This window comes from Tyto alba, unplaced genomic scaffold (genome assembly GCF_018691265.1).
Source record: "Tyto alba isolate M040663 unplaced genomic scaffold, T.alba_DEE_v4.0 Super-Scaffold_6, whole genome shotgun sequence".
NCBI lineage: Eukaryota > Metazoa > Chordata > Aves > Strigiformes > Tytonidae > Tyto > Tyto alba.
This window is the reverse complement of record NW_024881327.1, coordinates 42,616,311-42,640,138: the sequence shown is the minus strand read 5'-3', so window position 1 is coordinate 42,640,138 and position 23,828 is coordinate 42,616,311. Positions and strand designations below refer to the sequence as shown.

Here is a 23,828-nt window from a genome sequence, read left to right as displayed (position 1 = left end):
AAATTATAAATGAGTATTGCTGGGCTTGGTGCCTTCTGCAGCACACTTAGGAGGACAGGCAGGAGGAGGCTCAGGCAGTTTTAAATATGCTTGCTTCACATTTTTTTACTAAATGCAAAATGGAAATGAAGCATCTTGCTGTTTTACATGCAAGGCTTGATTCCTTAAAATACATGTTTAAAACAATAAATAGAAAACATTTTGGTTTGAAGTGGCATTTGTTAATAAGGGATCTGGCAGTGATGTGTATTTGTCTTTCTACTTTCCTTCAGAGGCAGCACTGCTACATATAATGAACTACAATCTGTTTACCCAAGAGGCTTGTTGTGACAATGACACAAACAGATACAGTGGTAGAGTTTCTGGACATTCAGCTCATGTTTGAACATCTTTGCAAATTGCATGGGAAACACTGGAGAAAGAATAGATTAGCAGTGGTATGCTGGGGTGTTTTTCAAGTGAAGAACTTCGTCTTGTAGAATTTTATTTGGGAACAGTTGGGTTATAGCTATTATTTTAGCAGTTTTACAAATCACTGAGAATTGTTCATTTCTTTGAAACTGAAAAGACAAAGCAATGCTGATCTTAAGGTAATTCTCTTTCCATCTCCTTTGGAAAATACCAGCTTTGCAGAATTTGACCAGAATATTTGCCTTAGGTAAAGCCTTAGGCAAATAAAATACAATTAGTGGTTTTCTGGTTTGCTTTTGAATTATCATAAACAGTAACTGGGGTAAAAAACAGACAAGTGAGTTTTATGCTATGTCTGTGTAAATTTTCATGAGGAATATGCAAGACTTCTGTACATTGCTTCCCACTTGGAAGCATATTTTCTCAATATTGTTTGGGCAGGAGGAGCCAAGGGAAAGGAGGAGGTGAAAGAAAAGGAAGGGGAAAGGTCAGCTGGTAAATAACTGCACATATGAAGCTTCTCTTCACTAAAAGTTTTAATGTGTTCTGTTGTGTTATAGAGAAAAAGAATTGGTGTCCTTTATTATGGATGATCGTCTTTATTGGAAAATAAGTGAGGTAAAGGTTGCTATATTTGTTAATGTTTAGTCTGAAATTGCTTAGCAGTGTTGCCCATAGCCTAAGCCTTTCGTTAAGTCATCTTGGGTATAGTGAATGAGGAAACAGGACTGCTGAAAGCATTCTGATAAGGCTTACTTCACATCAGCAGCAATCTTTGAGCTACCTAGCTGTACTAAATATTCTTTAAGAGAATGTATTTGTATTGCTCACAGAACTATGTAGCTCATAGCACTTGAACTCCCTTCATTTCCTGGTAGCACACTATTTCACTCTGGAGGCTGTCATGGCATTGCTATGGAAACAGCATCACCGTTTCCAGCATGTATTCATCTTGAGACTCATCTTGACTAAAATACTCATTTCTCAATCAGATCAATATAGTCCTGGGCTATCCTGTTTTAATAAAATATTCCTTCTTCCATGTCCCCAAAGGGTTAAGCTAATTGGCAAATCACCATAAGGCTGCCTTATAGTCTAATGTATTCCTGTATTTGAAGCATATCATGGATAGACCGTTAGGCACCGTTTCTTGGGGAAATTCATTTGCTTAAGAAGTAAACAACAGTAGAAAAGAAAAGAAAAGAAATAGAAAAACCAAAATAGCATGGTACATTGATGGAGACCAAGTCTGTGGCAGCTCATTGTGCACCTGAATATAGTGTATATATAGGGCATATATTGTGCTCTGGGAGTAGCCTCCAGGCTGGGGAAGATAGCTAGCCTTACAAAATTTGTTACCTGCCTCAGTGCTAAGCATTTGAATGTTCAACTGAAAGCAAATCTAAAGTATTCTTTTGGCATCTGTGGAGTTGTAAGCTGGCAAATTTATGCCCTTGAGTGAGATAAGGTTGTTTCTATGAAAATTCCTCAGCCAGGATGACTGTGCATAAGCTGTGTGTGCAAGGATGCATTTTCTGCACTTTCGAAAAAATGACTTTGCTGCATGAGAACCTGCTGCCACCCCCACCCGCAGCACTGTTTTCCTCAAGCATATGCCTTCTGTCTGGGGAGATGGCAGACATTATTTCTCTTCTTTTGAGAACTCTGTGTAATACATTTTAGCACTTCCTGTTCTATCAAGGAAGATTCTGCCTATCTATATTTAAAAGGTGTATATATTATACAGCGGAGTCATATTCTAACTGAGTTGTTACTAGCATCATTTGAGCAGATTTCTATTCTTTGCTTCCTAAAGTTTCTCCTCCCACGTGCATTGTTGTCGTGGTTTGAGCCTGGTTGGCAGCCAACCACCACGCAGCTGCTCACCCACCCTCCCCCACTACCTGGGAATAGGGGAAGGAATTGGAGGGGTAAAGGGAGACTCGCAGGTTGAGATAGAGACAGTTTAATAATGGTAATAAAATAAAAACAATGACAGTAACAGAAAGTATAAATAGGTAATGCACAATGCAGTTGCTCACCACCCGCTGACCGATACCCAGCCCATTCCCAGCTAGCAATCCCAAAATACTGAGATCCCTCAATTGCAATCCTGGAAGCAAGAGAGAGCCCCTTCCTAACCATCCCTCCTCTATATATTGAGCATGATGTTACATGATGTGGAATATTTCATTGGCCAGTGTGGTCTGGTGCTCTGGCCATCCTCCCTCCCTGCTTCTTGTGCACTTGCGCATGGGCAGGACATGGGGAGTTGGAGAGTCCTTGAAATCTCAGCAGCAGCCGAAAACATCAGTGTGCTACCAGCATTCTTCTCATACCAAACCCCATGCTGAATCCAAAACAGAGCACTATGTATTAACCAAAAAGAAAAGTTAACTCTATTCCAGTCCAAACCAGGACAATTGTCTCTGTCTCTCCTTCAAAGGTGAATGAAGATGTCTGAAAAGCTAAAACTGGGTCTGTTAGTTAGAAGCAGAAGATTGCAGATGTACTATGTGCCCCGTTTTCCTGGTTTGGTGAGCTCTTTTAAAGTGTAACTATTGAGAGTTGGTTGCTTTGGTTTTCTAATTAAAACACACCTACATGAACAACTGAGGGGAAAAAAGGCTACTTTCAACAAGCTGATTAGATTCTGGATTGATGTAATATACTCTTCAATCTCTACTTTTTTTCAGCAGGTGAATGCTGGCTTTCTAGTAAAAATAAGAGTTGGCAGTAGTAAAAATAAAGATTCTGACACCTAACTCACACCTAAGTACTCTCAACTGGAGGTTTAATGTGCATTTTGATAAATATTGAATTGTACTTTCATGTGAGGTAAACTACTAAAATGCTGACTAAGGGCTCCAGTACACTATCTTGCAAAGCCATGGGGAAGAGTATGTAGAGGAAAATTGATAAAAAATAAAAAAGAATAAATTCTATTGCATGACACTTGTTAATGCATGAAGTTTACACTAAGTATCGATACTTAGCTGTTAAGTTCTTTGCTGCATTGTCATTTCTCATCTGCTGATAATTACACTGTAAAAACTGCTCATGATATTGATCTTCCCTCCTCTGTATTGCTGAAGTGCTTGACATACTTTAACACAATTAAATACCCTGTAATAAAAATATTTTTAAATAATTGTAATAAAATTTTGAGGTTAGTCAGTCTTAGCCCCACTTCATACTCAATTAAACAAAGAGTATGTTTGCTAGAATTTTAACACAGAATCTGAATGTTGCCTGCTGAGATCCCACTTTTCATTACTTCCATCCATACTCTAATTCCAGATTAGATCAAGTAGAAAACTGTTCAGGAGAGAGAAATCCAGTAAGAAAGGTAACAGAGCTGAAGAAATGGTGGGAAAATGGTTTCCTTTTCGAAAAATATGTCATGTGTATATATATATATATATATATATATATATATACGCACACATAAGTCATATAAAAATATAAATCTTTGCTCCATAAAGATCTCTTAACTGCCAGAATGAAATGGGATGGAATTTCATCGAGAACCAACAGAGGTTTTTTGCTAGGGATCACTTGCTTTAATGGACAGAGAAAAATAATTCAGTGTTTTTAAAAAAATACATTAAAATTGTAACCTTACAAAAGGTAAACAGAAGCAAAATCTTTGTTGTCCACTGAAATGCATTCCCAATGCTTAGCATTTAGTCATTTGATGATGAATTCAGGAAAAGGTTTGTAGTACCTAAGCCTGCTTATCCCTCCCAAGAATTTGCCATTTAAGTTACTCTTATCTGAAGCAATGGAAAATTTTTTCATTTGAAAAATTACTGTACTAGATGGAAATTCATGTCATCCATTTAGCGGTGATTAGCGATTAATTTCAGGTTGGTTTTAAATGATCTGATTTTCGAAGCTCTGCAAAGTGGAAGTTTCCATTGACTTTGTCTGTTAAGTTTTGGGCTTGGGATCTTTCAGCTTAGAGTATTTGTGCATTAAAAATAAATTATTTTATAATTACCTATGCAACAGTATATACCAAATCACCTGCTAACTTGTGGATCATGTTCACTGCTATAGTTCAGTATTTAGTTTTGCTAAGATCTAATTAATAGATTGGCAATAGTTACTGTAGTTCTTATATAGTTCTTACTCATAATGCTGAATATTTCTGTGGCAGCTAAGTACCTTACATATGAGTGGCAACAGATCATAGGTCATATACTGAGGGTCAGGAATAGGAACAAGCTCCATCATGAAGCTTATAAAGTGCTGCTGATGGGACCACTAGAAAGTGCTGTCCTGTATACCTATGATGGTACTTAAGAGAATTTTTGAAATCATGAAAAATAGTCCCTAATTTCTGGAAAGATTCTTTGCATTAAGTAGTATAAACAATTCATACTGTCTTTTTCAGATGCCGCAGAAATCTAACGGATAAATTTCTGGTTTGTAGGGAGGCCTGAGATGTCTTTCATATCAGACTAGGGTTTTCAGGATTTTTCCATACTGACTTAAAGCTTAACAAATCTATCAAGTTTATAAATGGTTGCCTGAGTTGGGCTCTTCTTCTGGATATTTTGGTATTTTTGGGCTTTTTCAATTAGTATTGTGGACCTGAAAAGCAAGCATGACTATACTATTTGATCTGACTACAGTAGTTATTGAAGAGGAAAGAAGGGTGTTTTGCTACTGTCAAGGTGAAGTACACATGCATGATTTCTTGTCTGAAGTGCTGACCCACCCAAATTCTGATATTCTTATATTTTCCTCTTGGTGGGCTTATTCAGAAATAAATCACTGACTGCATGAAAGTAAAAAACACTGTGTTTTCTTTAACTGTTGGGAGGAATTCCTCATTATGCTGAGAAGTTCACAAATAACGGTATCTGAGATAAACCCCACTGGAAATCAAGACACAGATTTGTAGTTAGGTGGGTTTAGGATAGCTTGAATTTCTAAATACCAAATCTATGCATCATCCTAGGAGACCCAGGATCTAGGAGGGTGACTGGATCTTTGTCAGCCATCATAAGAGTCAAAGTAAATGTAATCAGTATTTTTGGAGACAAAAGAGGTGAAATGCATTCTGGCCTCCCTTACATTTTTTTCCATGCATCAATTTGCATTTACTTTATATGATGCTTATAACAGTAAGCATCAAACTGATGATTTAAAGTACTGTAACCACTTCCTTTATTTTAAAATATTAACTACATACCATACCTTACCTATGTGTACAAGCAAAGCTAGGCAAAGTTCTAATGTCAGAACTGTGTATACACTGTAAAAAGAACATTATAATATACTTTAAACTGGAGAAAGACAGCTCTTAGCAGAATAAAATCCAGTCGTCATTTTAACAGAGCTGTTAAGCAGTATTACTAGATATCAGTGATCAAATAAAGCCTGATTTTTCCTTAAACTATTTTAGATTCCACATAGGTCAACCCTAATTGGATATGTAATACTAGATAAACAATAATTAAGAAGAATATAAAAGGAGGAAATAATTCTCTGGCTGCTAGACTGGGGACCATGCTAGCTCTGTGGGTGTATAATTAAACAATGCATCAGGCACCTGTTCTTTCTAACCACTGTAGTCAAACAGGACATAAAGTAAAGAATTTTAAGCTTTAAACACAATGTTTCATGTAACCACCAGCATAAGGATTTTAGAAATGTGATGGCTGTGAGAGTCTTTGATGTGTGTTTTTGCTGCCTGTTAGGAAGAATGCAGTAGGGATACTTTTATTAAAATCACACAAGAAATGTTTTTAACGTCAATTGAGGAATAAAATTAGTAAATAAGTAAGTATGTGTAACTAAGTTGTCATCGTCTGTGAACTGTATAGAATCCCTATAGTAAACAGAGCCTTTCATGAACTCTCAACAGAGTCATTTGTAAGAAAAATTCTGTGTGTCCCTAGTGCAAAGTGCCAAGGGAGAACTGCATTTCCAGCATCACCTAAATGACTTTGTCTTGTAAACATGAACATAGATACAGCTTTTACAACAGGCATTGAATTGGTTCTTCTGCTTCTGTTGAGGTAAAACTGTCCAGTTTGGACACAACATTATTTCTGACATGATCATTAGCTATTGTAGAGTATCTTTAATGGAGTACAGTTTTTAAGCTTTTCAGAGCAGGAAGAGTTGTGTGTTTATATGTTATCTTGTGCAAATTGCAGTCTTTGTAACTAAATTCTGTAATTCAAGTAATAGATAATAATTACAGCAGTAAAGCTGTGTGAGTAGGGACTGAAAGGACCTTCAGAATGATTTGTTTTCAAGAAATATAGAGAAGTCTCAGCATCTTTTAGGAGACTTCAAGTGCAGGTTTAGGGAGCTGTGAAAACTATGAATAAATTTGCAAAAGTTGTTGTTCAAGACTTTTCTTTGGTTTTGTTTTTTGCCAGAGGAAAACTTTGAGCCTTGTCAGAAACAATTGCTGTTTAACTATTCTTATCACCTTACATTGACTTTGGTCTCAGGAATTTGACCATTAGCCAGGCAGAGAGAATTGGATGATAGAACACATCTGGTAGCCAAAGGAGTCATATTGGAGCTAGTTAAACAGTATTTTAGCATTGAATCACTGACTGAGACCCTCCTGTCACGCAGCTGAAATGTACATCGCAGCAAAAGCAAACAATATATGGCTGGAGTGTCAGATATCAGTGTCTTCAGGGCATGGGATAGTGCTATGAAAATATTCCCTATCTATCTGTCCACCAAAAATAAATAAGTTGGAAGAGTTGAGCCTAGCTGTGAAAAACTAATTCTAGCTGAGGCCTTTGGATTCTTGGCAAAGTCCCATCTCTTCCTTTTTCTGGAGCTGCTTTTCAAGAAGTTAATTTAAGGTGATTTGAGCATAGCTATAGCCTTGGGATAATTACTGCACTGCAGATTTACTGTTTAATAAAAATATTAATTTGTTAATCAGAACACATAATTTTCTTACTTATCACTCCTGTCCATACACAACGTGAATGAATAAGTATGTGATTATATTGTCCTTGTAATGGATTTCTTTATCTAACACTGTCTTCTCTAATGCAGTTGTTCCCATACAGAGACCCATACCCATTATTTAGTTGCTGCAGGAGTAAGTAAAAACATAGCCAGAAGCATTAAAATACTTTTGGTTTTTAATACTATATAGTGAATTGCAAAAAGGAAAAAGAAAATTGACTGGAGTTGCAACAAATGATAAAGAATAGTGTGAAATCCTAAGCCTGTAAAAGCGATTTCCGAACTCTTTAATAGCACATTAAAGAACAGCACTGGGATTTCACTGTATTCATGTGTTTGTAGAGTGATCTAGGCAACGCAGGTATAGAAGGTACTTGGAATTTTACAATAGGTGCAAAGATGTCTTTTCACAGATCTCTATAGAGCCAATTGCTTTCCAATTTAATTGGGACTGTTATTCTTCTGATTGTAGCAAACAAGTTACTATTTTGTACCAGGAATGCCCTTTAAAATATCGTTATCTCAAGCTTTCTCAAGTTTATTGCTATCAAAGAGAGAAAGAGCACTTAGCAGAGCTGAAATGAATATTAGCATCACCAACCAGATTTCCTTTTTCACCCTAGTGGTTTATTCCATTAGAATTTTCAGGCTTTATCCAGAATGTGATATCCTTAGCAAAGAGGGACTTGGGAAATATAGCAAGGAATATTAAATTAGAGATAAAGGGTCACGTTATGGAGCTGATATTCAGCTAAGTAGCACTCATATTTTAGTGCAATGTAGCTGCAGTCAATAAAGTTATTCCTGTAGAAATGGGTAACAGGATTCAGTCCAAGATTTATTGTCTTACTAATTTTATTTCTTCAGTTGATGAGTTTTAATCAGTATGGTGTCATTGTGGAAGCTTTTAAATTGCATGCTTCTGTTTCCCTCTGGATTAATTTCTCATTGAAGCATTTAAAAAATGAGCCATTCTCTATTGTGACAGGTGCAGGTGGTGTATCCAACTTGAAAAACATGTATTATGAATTTATTGAATGTTAGACAAAAAAAAAACATTTACACCATTCTAGGTACAATTATACGAAAAGATAATGTATAAATAATTTAATCAGCTCTGCCAGAGGGGAGAATTCTCTTAAATGAGTCTAATTATTCTCATTCCCCTGTGAGTTTGGACTTGAAATTAACCTTGCAAAGCACAATCTTTTGCAGAGTATTAACATAAAGAAAAAAATATAACTTGCTTTGCTCTTTGGCTAAAAACATTTAACTTGAAGAGTATTCCATACAAGAACAGAGATGTCATAAAAACGCTCACATGGTCATCTCGAGTATTGTTAAGCTTACAGTCTGTACCTCTGTGTGAGTCTTTAAAACCTGAGACCATGGAAGCTTTTCTCACTGTTGAAGTAGCCAGGGTACTTTTCACTAATGTAGGCATTTCTCTCTTTTTTGTTGTTATAATACACACTGGCAAGGATTGTGCTTTAGTAGTGCCATTGCATGTGAAATTCCAGTAGGTAAGGGAGGTGACTTTTAGGGCCTTTGAAATAAAAATTATATGTAAATAAAGGTAATATTAACTTTAACAAAGTTACAACACCAAAGTTAAGAATAAGTCTATTATGACTGTTTTCATACTGACTGCAAACTATGTGACTTGTCTGGAATCAATATTCTGAAAGCACATCAAGCAAACAAACAGACAAACAGCTGTGAATATTGAACCCCTTTGCCTTGGAGAATAATCTTGGTGTTTCAAACTCCAGGAATCCGTATTTCTCTGCAGTGCCTAGAGATAAAGCTGATGGGCATTTTTGTACATCCTATCACATAAATTAAGCAAGAAGATAATAAGTCCTGCCAAAAGGTTTTAATCGTGTGTCTTATATAATTTAATATAGAAGATTTGAAAAACTTTCACTGTGGAGTTTCTCATGAGAACTGAATCTGTTCCTCATTTTCATATTGCTCATGTTCAGGGTGTTCTTGGCAGTGCAAAGTTAGTTGCATGCAGAAATAGCAGTATAAATTCTGAATAGAAGCCTTTATCGGTATTTTTGAAATACCTATTTTTCAGAAGCATCTGGGTACTTCTGAAGATAGTTTTATTTGACTACTTTCATAACAAACATGCAGGGAAGGGGAGAGCATTATGCTCTAGAAGAAACTTCTAGCTAGCTAAATTTTGCAAAAAATTAGTCCTTTGTGACTTGAATTGTAACTTCAGTTAAAATATGGAATTATTCTCTTCTACCAGCATACAAATACTGCTGTATTGGGGTTTTCTGCAAAGTATATGGAAGAATAAATTACATATAGAGAAAGAAAAATCCCCACCAAAATGCTCTGAAGAACCTCGTACCCTCCAGCTGGAAGTTCTGTGTCTTCCTTTTAATAGGCAGACCTTACTCACCTGCAAGGGATTTTAATAATTATCAAGAAGAAATGTCTTGATGGTATTACCTGTTGGTGCATAGATTATCTGTTAAAAAAAAAAGTTTTCTCCTTTCTTCTAAGTTTACTGATTTCAGGAAAGCAGGTTGGTGAATGATGAGATGACACTGCTTCAGTTGCTAGTATGTGATACATGGTGCCACTTATTATATGTAGAAGGGTACTTCCTAAGAGTAGCTGAGCTAGGTGACATCATATGTCTCTTCTACCAATAAATTATATGTACGTGAGGCTTTTCTGGTATTTCTTATCTTCCAAATGTAATGTTAAGCATCCCACAGTAGTTTCAGACAAATCATAATTAATTAATATGCAAATATATCAACTAAATATGACTTTGCAGCCTTTCAGTGATTGAGTACTGTACACAGAAAAATGCAGATGTGCATTTACAAAGACAGGTCTTCCTCTGTTGACTCATCCACTTAATTTTGTTCTCAGCTGTGTATATGGAGATAATGATTTCTTTGCTCTTGAAAATTTGAATGTGCATATGGTTGTGGCTAAAGCAGGCATGTGACTGTGTCTACAGATGAAAATGCGGGTGTTCTGTTCTAAAAAATAAGCCAAAAATTCAGGTCTTAAATAAATTAGAATTTTCCAGTATCTACTTCTAAATTCATTATTCTATAAGTAAATTAATGGTTGTAATATATATATGAGCAGGCCTACCTATGAGAAAAATTCAGATGTGACTTGCACCATTTAAAATATTCTCTTTCCTAGCAGTGCTGTTCTACAATTCTCCACTTTCAATGCTTATTCAAATGTTGCAGCTACTCCATAGGCAGTGTCTCTTATATCTTTGATTTGTTTTTCTTCAACTTGAATAGAGCAAAACCTGTGACATTTACTGAATATATGGCAGCAAAAGCAACTTCCTAAAATTTGACTAAGTACATTTAAAATACACTGATTCTTTTTTCAAGTGATTGCATAATGGAGACTTCAGGCTTTCTTGCTGCTTTCTGATTTTATTCTACCGACATAATAGGAATGCAAAGTAATTCCCATACTACAAAGATCAGAATGAGATCTCTCAAATTCAGAATGAGTCTTTAGACTGGTTTGCATTCTGAGGAAAAAATTCTGAAAGACAAATATAATAATAACAAAAGAACCTCTCAAACCCAACTAACCAAGAGAAGAACTGAGTGAATACTCACACGCCTGGAGTACGGTGGGTAGGGAGGGGAGAGAACACTAAAGCAGAATCCAGAACTATTGCTCTTGCTGGCCCTTAAGCTGACCTTTGCCAAATCTTTGCCACTTCATGCCTCAGTTTCTGTCCAGGAGTTGCAGCTTTGCTTTGTAAGTTTGATATTTAAGTTCTGTCCCTGGCTTCCTGTTTTATCTTGAACAAATCCTGTTCATCCCTTAGTCCTGAGGGGCTCTGGTTCCTGTCAGCTTCCAGTTAAACTAGTGTCATTTTGGTTCCTAAATACATTTAAAGGGTCTGAATGTTCACCTCTGTGCTCCTTACGCTTTGTAAGTTTTATGGTGTTAGAAGACAGAAGTAGAAAGCTAAATTAGGCACAGATCTGTCTGAAACTTTTGATTGTGAGGAAGCATGGGACATCTTGTACCAACAGTGGTACACTGAACATACATGTGAGGCCGCTGCCCAAGGAACAGCACTCCAGCACACAGACCTCGTTATTATCCACACTTTATAAACGTGTATTACCAGTAAAACAGGAGGATGTACTGAATATATCATCCTTTCTCTGGGTGAGCTAGATCTCAACAGTAGTTTAGTTTTTAACCTCTCGTTTGCCTAACATGGCCAAATTCTCTTTCATGGCTAGGTCTAGCTGAGTACCTGGGAAGCTTATTTCTACTGCAGCCTCTTAGCTATGACAATGTCTTTCCTTCTTCCACTAACATATCTTTTTCATCTAACTTACTCTGTAATCCTTGAGTTAAGAAATCTCAGAGGTCCACAGAACTGTGTTAACATTACTTAATTTCTTCTTTGTATGCACTTTATACTTGTTTTCTATAATGTGAAGAATCCCTTTACTTTGTTTTTGTACAGCACCTAACATAATTGTCTAAGTCTTGTCCTTCCACATAGAGCTAAAAGTCCATAGCAGCTTTTACTCTTTCTATATCTCATAATCCTGAAGTGAGGAAGAATACAGAAAAAAAGCTGTCAGAAGCCTTTGTGCTATCATAATGTCACCATCTAAACAGCTTTCATGGAGACATTCTATTGCCAATCAAAATCAAGCCATTTAAATTGTTATTTTCAGCAATTCACCGCCAATGTGAGACTGTTGTCAGAGTTCCCAACTCCGGTATGATGTCTGAAGAATCATTGTTATAAAGACCATAAAATTAAAAATGGAACTGGGCTGATGTACTACTAAGTAATTTTCAATGAAGAGTCAATACCTTGCATTAGCAGATATTAGATCCGACAGCTTGCAGGAGCACACACTTATGCAGCAGTTTCTGCTTTTGTGGTTCAAAAGAATCAAATGGTAGACAATGTAATTGCAACTCTTTGGGCTTTTAACATAACCCATACAGTACATGCTTTTAATGGAGCAGTGGGCGAATGATGTGTGATAAAAAGCTTTGACACTGTGGTTATTAGGGATACTTAGAATATAAATACTGGGTCATGTCTCTGCCTAAGGTAAAACACTGGAATTTGAAGAAAAGGCCAATTCCATTAACCTATTGACAATCCATTCCAGAAACCCTTGACTTTTGGACAACAAGTCTGAAAGACAGAGATTCAGAAATTGGACCCTATCCAATAGTGTCCTTACTGTCATGACATGCTTATTATAGAATTGTCATTCAACAGTGAAAACATACAGTGTATCTTTAAGAAATTAGAAGAAATGAATAAGTGGATGGTTATTTAAAAGTTAGGGCTTGCTTCTTTCTTTCATAATAAGATTGACGTAATCGTATAATGATGTTATCAGGCACAGTGAGGCCTGATTCTGTCCCTGCTCCCCTGATGTACACAACCTGGAAGAAAACTGTAGCTGTTTAGAATTAATTCCCTCAGCTTGTGCATGGTATAGAAATGATATAACCACCATGTAGGAAGTGTAAAACTGGTAGAACTTGATTTGTAAGCATCACAGTTCCCTCCTTGTAATGAAAATAGTGCGCACTAAATGACTAACAGAGGAAACCACTCAGAAATGCTTACATTAAAAGTGTAGAGCCTCAGCAGGACCACAGTAATCAATTACCCTAAACCGAAGCCCTGGCAGCTTCTATGAATTGCTATTGATTTCAACTACTAGCCAGTGAATCTTACTAGGACAAGGCTAGAATGTAGGTGTAAGATGCAGACAAAATTAGGAACTGGAACAAACCCCTGTGGAAAATACAGGGAACAGCTTTGGAAGGATACATTATGCTGAAGTTGTTTTTTGAAAGTGCTTAAAAATTGCAAAACCCCAAGTTCCACGCAGGAGTAAAAATAAAGTATCACATCAGCATATATTGAAATAAGAAAGATGAGAATTTTGGTTTTCTTACAAAGTTATTATGGAAAATTCTATATGACTTTCTAAAGAAAGCCTCTCTCCTCCATTGTAGTTGAATGGGGGGGAGGGACGATTAATTTTTTTCCTGTAGCCTTCATCTGACTATACCAATGATTTGCTTCTTGCAGTGAATTCTCGAATCATATAAAAATGATTCCAAAATAATGATATAAGATTCAGTATTCTATATGCTATAGCTGGTGAGTTGCAAGTTTGTTGTCTACAAAATTCAGTTTCTTATAGAATTCCTTGATGGTTTCAGGAAGACAAAGCATCTATTTCTTTATGCATACTGTTCACTCAAAGGGAATTTAATCTGTTTTGAGGAGACTACTATGTTTCCATTATCATACAAGAAAATTCATTCTGGAACCTTTTTTGTTCAGCAGGAACCCTCTGTATTTTCCACATTCTTGTTATACGTGTTTTGGCATGACCATAAAGCAGGTGTGCTTGTTTATATTCTAGCTGATTAAGTGAAGAAGTCTGACTAATACGAATTTTGGATCAAGGTGAGGGTCATCTTTGTAACCTGCACTAAAAGAAACTTTATGGAGTGACTTCTCCCTGAGGAGGATATTTCTGTTAGATGAGTGTCCCTGAGGCAGTGAAACAAATCTTCTTCCTCTCGTCATCCTCATTTTAATATCAGCTGTTCAACAGCAGCACAAAATGCTGGATTAGAACTAAACATACCATATAACTGAATGGTGTACTCAGACTGTACTCTTCACACTGCATATCATTGTAGGTTGTTAATCATGCCTTTCCTTATGCTCTTTCCTCCTTCCTTTCCCACTGTTTTGCTTCCCTCTCTCAGAACTTTCCCTGAAGCGTCCTTTCTCTTCTCAGTCAGGGCCTATCCTGCCTGCTTGCTCTCCTATGTTATACCTCTGTTCTTGAATAATTTTGGGAAAGCAACATAGACACTCTTAGCCAAAGTTAAAGATTACATTGTCTTAGAGTATCATTGTTGCCTTTCTGAAAATTAATTCCTGGTCTTGTAGCTCAGTTAACCCAACTGTAAGAATCCTAGAATGGTTTGGGTTGGAAGGGACCTTAAAGATCATCTAGTTCCAACCACGCTGCCATGGGCAGGGACACCTTCTATCAGACCAGGTTGCTCAAAGCCCCGTCCAACCTGGCCTTGAACCCCTTCAGGGAGGGGACATCCACAGCTTCTCTGGGCAACCTGTGCCAGTGTTTCACAACCTTCATAGTAAGGAATTTCTTCCTTACATCTAATGTAAATTTACCCTCTTTCAGTTTAAAACCTTTACTTCTTGTCCTATCACTACGCTCCCTGATAAAGTGTCCTTCCCCACCTTTCCTGTAGCCCCCTTTAAGTCCTGGGAGGCCACTATAAGGTCTCCTCAGAGCTTTCTCCAGTCTGAACAACCCCAAGTCTCTCAGCCTCTCCTCATAAGGGAGGTGCTCCAGCACATCATCTCCTCACCCGTGTGGTCTCCAACCATACTAGATCTTTCATTTCCATTTTGCTGTGGTGAGTGTCTAGAAAATCTGTTGGTCTCTTCATAGCTTTATCCCATTTCTCTGAGCCAAAAAATGGAGGGGAGACCTGGTATCTAAGACAGCAAACTTTTGGATTAGGAGGGACAGACTCGTTCTGTTTCTTGCAAACAAGATGTTATTTTCTGTTCCTTGTTTTAATGTTAATGAATTAAAAAACTGCCAATGCATTTCAGACCATCACTAGCAAGGTGCCAGTTCAGTCTTCCCTTAGTATCTACCAGGAATTGAAATGCCTTATTCTTGGCAAGCATGTGTGGGAATCAAAGCAGTGTGAAGATCTTTTTTATTTTCTTGGGGGAAATTCCTACCCTGTCCAGGCACAAGAACACCGATTTTTTTAGGACAACAAAGTTATATCCTAGTGCACTGCCAATGGTGAACTCTTTGGTCTTTCTGTCTTAGCTTTGGTCCTAGTTGTTCTGTTCACTCTCTGAAAATGAACCACATTACCTGTGGTACAACAGGAGTTAGATGTTACTGGTATTTGAGATGTGAGTGAACTGGGGGAGAGGGACCATGCCGCACTCAAGACATCCCTCCAGAGGGTGTGATTGCAAGGGAAGCCATTAGCGTAGGAAGCGACTCTAGAGATTTGTGCCATTAGAATACTTTTCCCTGTAGCAATGGAATTTTCATTTAATAATTTTCTGCCAGATTCCCTCTTCTTTGAGCTCTTCAAGTTCACCGAAGGGCCTGTTTCTGAAGCACACTGGTCCAATTTTTTAATATTTTCCTACCATGCAACATTGTGCTTAAAAGGGAGAAAAAGACACAAAGGGAAGATGGAAAAATAGAAATGCAAAATGTCCCATGGGAGATTCTTGCCCTTACTGTGTCATGCTAGTTTAAATACAGTTCCCACACATCGCATGTCAAGCTGTACTTGATTGTTTTCAAATAGATGGCAAAAATCATGAGAGGAGGAAAATGTTCTTTTGTGTGACATGTTCTTCTTTTGATACCTTGGGTTCTGTAGCTGTCAAAACAAAGGCTGGTTTTCTATCTATTATTATAAATGTATTTGGGGTAAATTTCTTCTGCAACTCTCTATTCCCTTGATTGTTTACTTCAATACAAGTGTTATTGGTTTATTTTTTCTATATGTAACGAAACAATGACTTTTCAGTGGTGCATTTTCTCTATGATCCTACCTAGGCAATGAGGTTCTTTCTCAGTGGAGATTTAGATCACATCTGGAAATGCAGTCTGTTTCAAGTATTTTCTGCTTTTCTGGCAGGAGAACGGAATATTTAATTTCATTATTGAGCATAAGGTTATTCATTTCATGCAATGAAGGGAAATTCATCAATATTGTCTTCAGCATCCAGAAAAATGATACTTACCATGACTGTTTCACATACTCTATTTATATTTTATATCTTTCTCGTCACTCAGCAATTATTCATCTCTCTGCTGAGGGGTGAAATTCTTGTATTGAGTTACTATCATTTCTCTGAACTCCTAAAAGCGATTCAATCACTGAAAGCAATTGCTTTTACTTAAAGATATTTCTTGAGACAGATTCACCAAATACAAATAACTGAATAAAGGTTATTTTTTCCTCTTGATTTTCAAGAATATTTAGTGATGCTTTATAAAAGGGGTAAATCAATGTTGCTGCGACTTAACGTTCATTGCACTAGTATTAATCATGATAGATTCTTGGAAATGGATGCAAATGTGATAGTGCAAGTAAGTGGGAATGCAGCTGAAAGGCAACATTAATTCATTGCTGTTTGTTATTAAATGTCACAAGATATTCATAGTTTTGTTGATATTTTCCTTTTTAGAACAGTTAGTGTAAAAATACCACATCAGTGTGATGTATCTGTCTATGCGAAGTCATCAAGATAATTATCTGTGAATATTTGTATTATGTTTAATTTCAGTGTAGAGTCCCAGATCTGCATTTTTGTGAAAGATCAAAGTATAGAGTGTAAAGGTGGTGATAGACTGTACCCCATTCCCACAGAAATCAATTAAAGGTCTTCCATTTGCAAAGTGGGCACAGTGGGAACCGAAACAGGCTTAGTATCATGATACATAATTTCTCTTGCCATCAGTAAAACAGATTTTTTCATTTATCTTATCCTCTGAGATGTTTAAATTTTGAACTTTAGCTGATTCAAATTTTATGTTTGGGGAATCCAGGCACTGAGATGATTTGTGTTTAGGGCACTGAACTGGGACTCAGTAGATCTGGGTCTGTTCTGTAATGCATTTCCCACGTGATCTTATGCAAATCCTTTATTGCCTCTCGCATAGCCTCATCAGTAAAATAGGGTAATGTTACTCTTCTTCTTGTTCGAAGGATTTGTTAACATTTGGATGGCTTATCTACAGCCGATTGCTGAGGGCCGTATGAAAATGTACAATCTTATTTAAATGTACTGCTTTTCATATACTTCTTTCATTTTATGCTTCTACACCTACTGCTTTCTTACAGCCCCCTCATGGGACTCTTTCTTTCATTCTTTTCTTTATATGCAGTCTTCCACAGGCTGGCCTTCTCTTCCAAATCCATGCTAATCAGGTCCTGGGTTTTAAGCTCACCAAGGCGGGTAATATGTATGAGTGGATATATATCTGTGTTGATGAGGCACTATGTGAGCTGTACAGCATGTAGGTATTTTTTGGTGATCCAGCCAACAGGTTTGCAATTGGGAAACTAGATCTTTGATGTATTTTTGTTCCAGTGTGTCCACTTAAATGATTCAGATGTACAGTTTTCAGCCACAGAAATTCATATTGATTTCAGTAGTGAACATTGTTCACACAAAAACCCAAGAATGCCATTTCAGATACTTCTTTCACAAGTATTCAAATAGCAAAGCCTATACCGTGTGCAATTTTTTTTAGAAAGGATATTATATTAGTATATGTTCACACAAAACTATTTGCATAAATGCTTCTATGTTTGCCACATTTGCATTTCCAATTATTGTTTGAGGCTTTTAACTTAAGCTACGTGTGTTGTTTAGCTTAAGTTGCATGATCATAGAAGCCAGTGAGCCTTTACTGGAGCAAGCAGATCTGAGCTGTACATTGTTCCCTATCAATCAGTATTATCTGGGATAGAGCAGTGATTTCAATAACTACAGGAGATACGGCTACCTGCTCTCTATTAGTTTTAATGAAGCTGAGAATTCCAAACCCACTGGAATACCATTTCTTTGTTGTCTTTACACACCACGGACAAAAGATGACCTACAAATGGCATCTGCTGAAAACCATTGTTGACTAGAGGCTCTTTGAGTTTGATATAGATGGGGCAGGTATGGAAATTTAAAAACACCCTACTTCCAAAAAAAGAATATATCTTTATCTTAAAGTATTATACGTATAGACATTTGGATAATCAAGCTTCCTCCAAGAAGGCAGTAAGAATCATGGTTTACCTGCATACAACTGAATTTTCCTTAATGAAACTTCCATTCAGACATTGTAGATATAAAGCCAGCCAATATGGAGGACCTGACGGAAGTGATTACAGCCTCTGAGTTTCATCCCCATCACTGCAATCTCTTTGTCTACAGCAGCAGCAAAGGATCTCTGAGACTCTGCGACATGAGGGCATCAGCTCTCTGTGACAAACATTCCAAGCGTAAGTCCTTGCTTCATTGAGCCCCAGATGTCATTGAACCTTTATTATTCATGGATAGCATGTAGATGTGTGCATACCCCAGTGTATTAGCTTCTCAGTCGCAGACACAGTTGAAAATAAAACAGTAAAAGGAAGAAAATTTTCTTATCTATGCAAGTATACCTATGAACTTGGAAAGTCATGTCTGTGAGTGGTCGCCCTTGTGGTTCTTATTGCAGGGATCAGTGAAGAATCCACAACTCTTGAGTAAGAGAGAGATGATTCCTAACAAAGGAACTATTGGGGTGGTGGTGGGAGTATTTAAGTAGATACTGCAGCAAGTAAATGTTGTCATTTAAACTGCCTTCAAAACTTTGAATCCATTTTCTGCATTAAAAAATATTGAGGTCCTTCCTAAAAATTTAGCTCAGCATTCCCTATGTATACTTTTTCAGTAATGCCTCTGTACAGATACAGATGAAATAATGCAACACATAATATTGATGGGGAAAAGGGAAAAAAAAAAAAATATAAAAGAAAAAGATGTTGTGTTGGTATAGAAGCTGTCATCTGTCCTAACGTGATTTTATGTAGCCTCTGAGACTTTGAGACAGAGCCACCAATTCATGACAGTTTATATCTGAAACCTACATAAGAACAAGAAAGTAAAATGTTAAAATGTGGAGCTGTCTTTGTTCTTGAAATAAAGGAGGAAGGAAAATGCATGTTCATAATGTCTTGCTATCCACTCTTCATAGTCAAGACAAGACATAATATGGTTCCTCCCACCAGTAATCTGGCAAGCCTGGGCACTTTGCCTTGTGTAAACAACCTGTTTATTCCTGATCATCTGAGACTGAAAACCACCAGACAAAGGCATTGTGTCGTGTGGCTGGTTCCTGTGGGGAGCTGACAACCTTATGAATAAACTGTGGTGGATCTACTTCAGCCACCTTCAGGACTGGGGCTTCCAGGACACTTCCATCTCACAGGATTGGGTCTTCAGTTTCTTTTCCATGTTGAAACACTGGGAAAGAAATTCAGGAGAAATTCTCTTAGTAGCAGGGGCACATAAGAGGTTTTATATCAGTCAGTTCCTATTTGAACCTTTTGAGGTAGATGGGGGTGGGAGGGAGGGAAGAAAACATTTGAAGATTTAAGTGACACAAATGGTACACAGTTTTAGCACACAAGGTATTTTTTTAACTAAAGTAAAAGTAGTAAAGAGCCTATGATTAAGCCTATAATTAAGATTTTGGCTGCAAGGAGAAGTGCACGTGCTCAAAACCTCTCAGGATGTCATCTCGAATTATAGAAAATAATGTTTCAGGACAATGTCCTAAGCAGAGAAGTGTTTTGCTGTTGCTAGCTGTATTCCCTTGTACTTTGGGGAATTCAATACCATGAAGCGAAATCTGAGTGTGCCACAATCTAGTACATTGCTGTGAGTTATCCTGTCCCACTTAATTGTTTTATTCCATAATACTTCCATTTCTTCCTGTAATAAGGCCACCATGTTCCTGTAACTCAGTGCCAAATGCCTATCATAACTTACTAAAACAACAATACAGTAACCCTGGATGAAATAAGTTATTTTATGCAAGAAGGGAGTGCAAGGTCTAATGGTCATTGATTAAACCCCATTTTCCAGATCTATGAGTTAGAAAATCACCGTTTAATGTAGCATTGCTGCACTGAACTCAAGTCAAATTCATTGAGAAGCTGAGTGTGTCTCCACACACACATACAATACAAAGTTGACAGAGCAATGGTAGAACTTCCAAAGTGTTAAAAGGAATAGGCCCATGTACTGCTGATTGGAGTGGTTTGAGTAAAGTTCTGAGGCAAGCAAAACTAATGATATAAAGCCCATAGCAACCTAGAAGGATATATCATAAAAAACAATCAGTGTGGGAAATCCAATATTTGCACGACTGTGTCTCTAGTACCTTCACTGTGCATCTGATTCCTCTTTACAGTTGCTTTACATGTGGTGCATATGCATGATCAGTACCCTAGTGTCCTAGCTCAGCTTGCCTTCCCACCTTTCCCCATAACTGACTTCACCTCTCAACCAAACCAGCTACAGTGACTTTCCTAGTCTCTATAAATCCCCATAGACTGCCATGCAATGCTACTTTCTTAATGCAGTCTAATATAACTATGTGCTGTATTTCAGATGCTGTTCCAAGATTGTAATGGATATACATATTTTTAGGGATAAAATATCCAATGTATAACTTATAAAAAAATATCTGGAAGCTGAACATATGTTGTGAACTTTTAGTTTTACTCCTTTTTCAGACCCTTTGTTATCCAAATCTCTGTAGCTGGGCTAAAGTCAGTTGCAGCTTTTGGGTAAAGGGCCCTTCCATTTGTACAAGTCTAGAGAGTGCTATGAATAATTACTCTGCCATACTATATAAATAAATTACATACTAATATCTGTAGTGTAAGTCACTGACACAGGATGTTAATAAATTACAGTGTTCTTGAGGATTTCTGGTTTGCTTAACTCAGTGACGGAATCTCTGTTCAGCATTAGTGGCAGCAACACTATAAGGTTTCCCTTATAAACGTTTCATGGCTCTGACATGGAAGAGACACGAGACTTCTTCCATATCTATTCATCCTTGGTGCCTATGTTGAGATTTATTAGCAAGCTGCTAATTTGTGTAATGAGTTGTAATGGGGACCTCTGTCCCTTAGAAAAATTATCTCAGACCACCAAATCTATCCACAAGGCATTGAAAGATATCAGGTCAGTAGCTGAGTTTTAAATGGTCATTGAGATACTGATAAGGTGTGAAAAAATGTGTTGTTTTTCTAATAGACTACCTGAAACTGTTTCTTATAACACCTCTTTAATAGATCATGCAATGCTGGGTGAGCAATCAGAAGCAAAACATGGCCATTACAAATGGATATCCAGGAAAGCCCGATCTGTAACCATAGGGGAGATACATACATAATACTGTTTCATGTTATCAGACTTCGCAAGTAGTGGGAGAGAATTCCACCAAAATATTCTGGAGAGGAAGTGAAAAAAGAGGTGGATGTCCCTGCTTAGAATATTAGAGGGGTGGGCGTAAGGAAGAAGGTGTTCTTGCAGTCCACAGGGTGATAGGTAAAGATTTAAAACAGATATGAAAGTCAGACTCAAGCAGCAAGAAACAGGGAATTAATTTAAAGAATATGGAAGCTTTCATCTAAATAGTGTACATGGCACAACACCCAAAGGTCATCTTTGAGATGTCATTCAGGCAACATACATGGCAATGCAGTGTAGAAGGAAGGCGGTGTATGGGAAATCTATGGCAACAGTGAAACAAGGGAAACTAACAACTGCAAAAGTATAATTGTTAGATCAATCAGCTGGAAATATCCAAGAAATAAAAGAACTACCCCCCCACCCCAAATTCCATAAATTCTCATGCAAGGGATTCAGGTAACAAGGCAGGCAAACATAAGGATACTATTGCAGTAAGAGCATCCTGACGAAAAAGTACTTATAGCAGTATAATATGCAACTTCTCAATAAATAGTTGCTAGTTTGGTGTTGGTCTTTTCTTGCTGATAATATATTCAGAGCTCCTTAAAAATGTGTATGGAGATAATATCATTCTTCCAAACAGCTTGTAGACTAGATACATACATATAGTTGTTTCAACAAATCATCTAATAAAGTAGTCAGCTGAAGAAAACTGAGCTTGAGCATATGAAGTTGGAAAAAACTTAGGAGCTTTTTCAGTAGTTCATCAGTGTTATTACATTCAGTATTAAGTGTTAAATAGAAACTATATAGTTATGCAACATGGGAATTTAAATCACCCAAGAGTATAACTTCTATTGATATGCCATGTAATAGCCTTAATATGTTAAAGTCATTGCATACTTTATAAGATGTACTCTATTTAAACGTGGTATGTTGCTTTAAGGGTTTTTTTAGTGTTCATTTCTTAATACGTATTTGTAGACTAAAACTCTATTTCTAGTTATCCATTACCCATGTACAAAATCTATAACAAAGTACTTGAAGTAAGGAGGAGCTGCAGTTTCAAAGTTATCAGTCTGTGTGCCGTGGTGGTCTTTTCAAATTAAAATTTTGGGGTTACATAATGCACTTAGCCTCTGTCACCATTAGTTCATGCTCTCCATCCTCCATACAGACTTCATAAGCTTCTGACATCTGGATCTGTAACAGGATCCATTTAGAACTCCCCTCCCTTTAACCAAAGAAGCATTTTTAGATATCAGGCAATCCTAAACCATCTTCTCTGGAGTCTCCCTGAAAGGGGCAAAGCATCTCTGCTGGTGTCTTCTCAATTCCATGGTATGGATAATCAATATCTTAAAAGTATAAAACAGAATTCAGATCAATGCAGAGTGAATTTGGGTTTTGGTTCATGACCCAAAGATGGTGGTGATGTCTTTTTTTTCCTTGAGAGTCCTTTTCCACATTTCAATTTGAAATCCAGTCCGGAAAGAAATGCCAGCCCTTCCCCAAGGATAAATGTCACTGGCCTGTCAGTCTGGCATGTAACTCAATTTGGTTATCTGCAATTTTTTTTTTTGAGATTACCTTTGATTTTAAACTTAAGAATTCAGAACTATGGAATCAGCCAAAACAGAAATCAAGGATAATCTACTTGAACATGTTGAGTTTTAAAAATTAAATTAATTATATTTACCAGTCATTTAAAAGAGGCTGAAATTTCAGAGGAGACAGTCTTCAGAGCTCTAACTGAATACAGATTATCTTTCATTTGCAGCAGAGAACAACCAGATACACAAAAAAGCCTGTGACAGAATATCCCTGCTGGATTTCCTAATTAATATTGACCTTTCCAAATGAATGATGCTTATTGTATGACTGGAAAAACAACAACTTGTTTTTCTTTTATGTGAGCTCTACATCTAAAGTATGCTTTTGATTTCTGCATCTAGTCTCATGTCAGGATATCATCTGAGAGACAGCCAGTCACCATTCTCCCTCTGTACACTGACAGGCCACTGTCAAAGTAATGTCCACTTCAGGCAAAATCTGCAAGGTTTCATGTGACAGGAGTGAAACTTACCTGAGCTTCCATAATGATTTGACCCTGTGCTGTAATAAAGGCTTGTTCTCCTTACCCTAAGTCTGGATTTATTTTATAAGCATGCACTACAAAGACATATATTCATTGCTGATTTTATATCCTCAATGAAAAAATGTGCCAGTATCCTGATAATTTTGTAATTATGACTGTCACTAAAGATCTGTTACTACAATTTCACACATGCTAAACTAGATCCTGGAAGGGATCCTTCGTTGTGCAGGAATCCCATTGAAATTTGGTAGCTTGCCTTTAGCATGGGCTTCAAAG

At 37.1% G+C, this 23,828-nt stretch overlaps 1 protein-coding gene across 10 annotated transcripts in view; it reads left to right on the top strand.

Moving 5' to 3' along the window:
* The window catches only part of PPP2R2C (protein phosphatase 2 regulatory subunit Bgamma), a 205,490-nt gene that overhangs the window by 154,846 nt on the left and 26,816 nt on the right, over nt 1–23,828 (top strand). For all 10 annotated transcript variants that reach the window (XM_032984474.2, XM_032984472.2, XM_032984473.2 and 7 more), the window contains one exon: nt 18,319–18,483. In XM_032984474.2, coding sequence (XP_032840365.1) covers nt 18,319–18,483 — 165 coding nt within the window. The remainder of the gene's footprint in view (nt 1–18,318; nt 18,484–23,828) is intronic.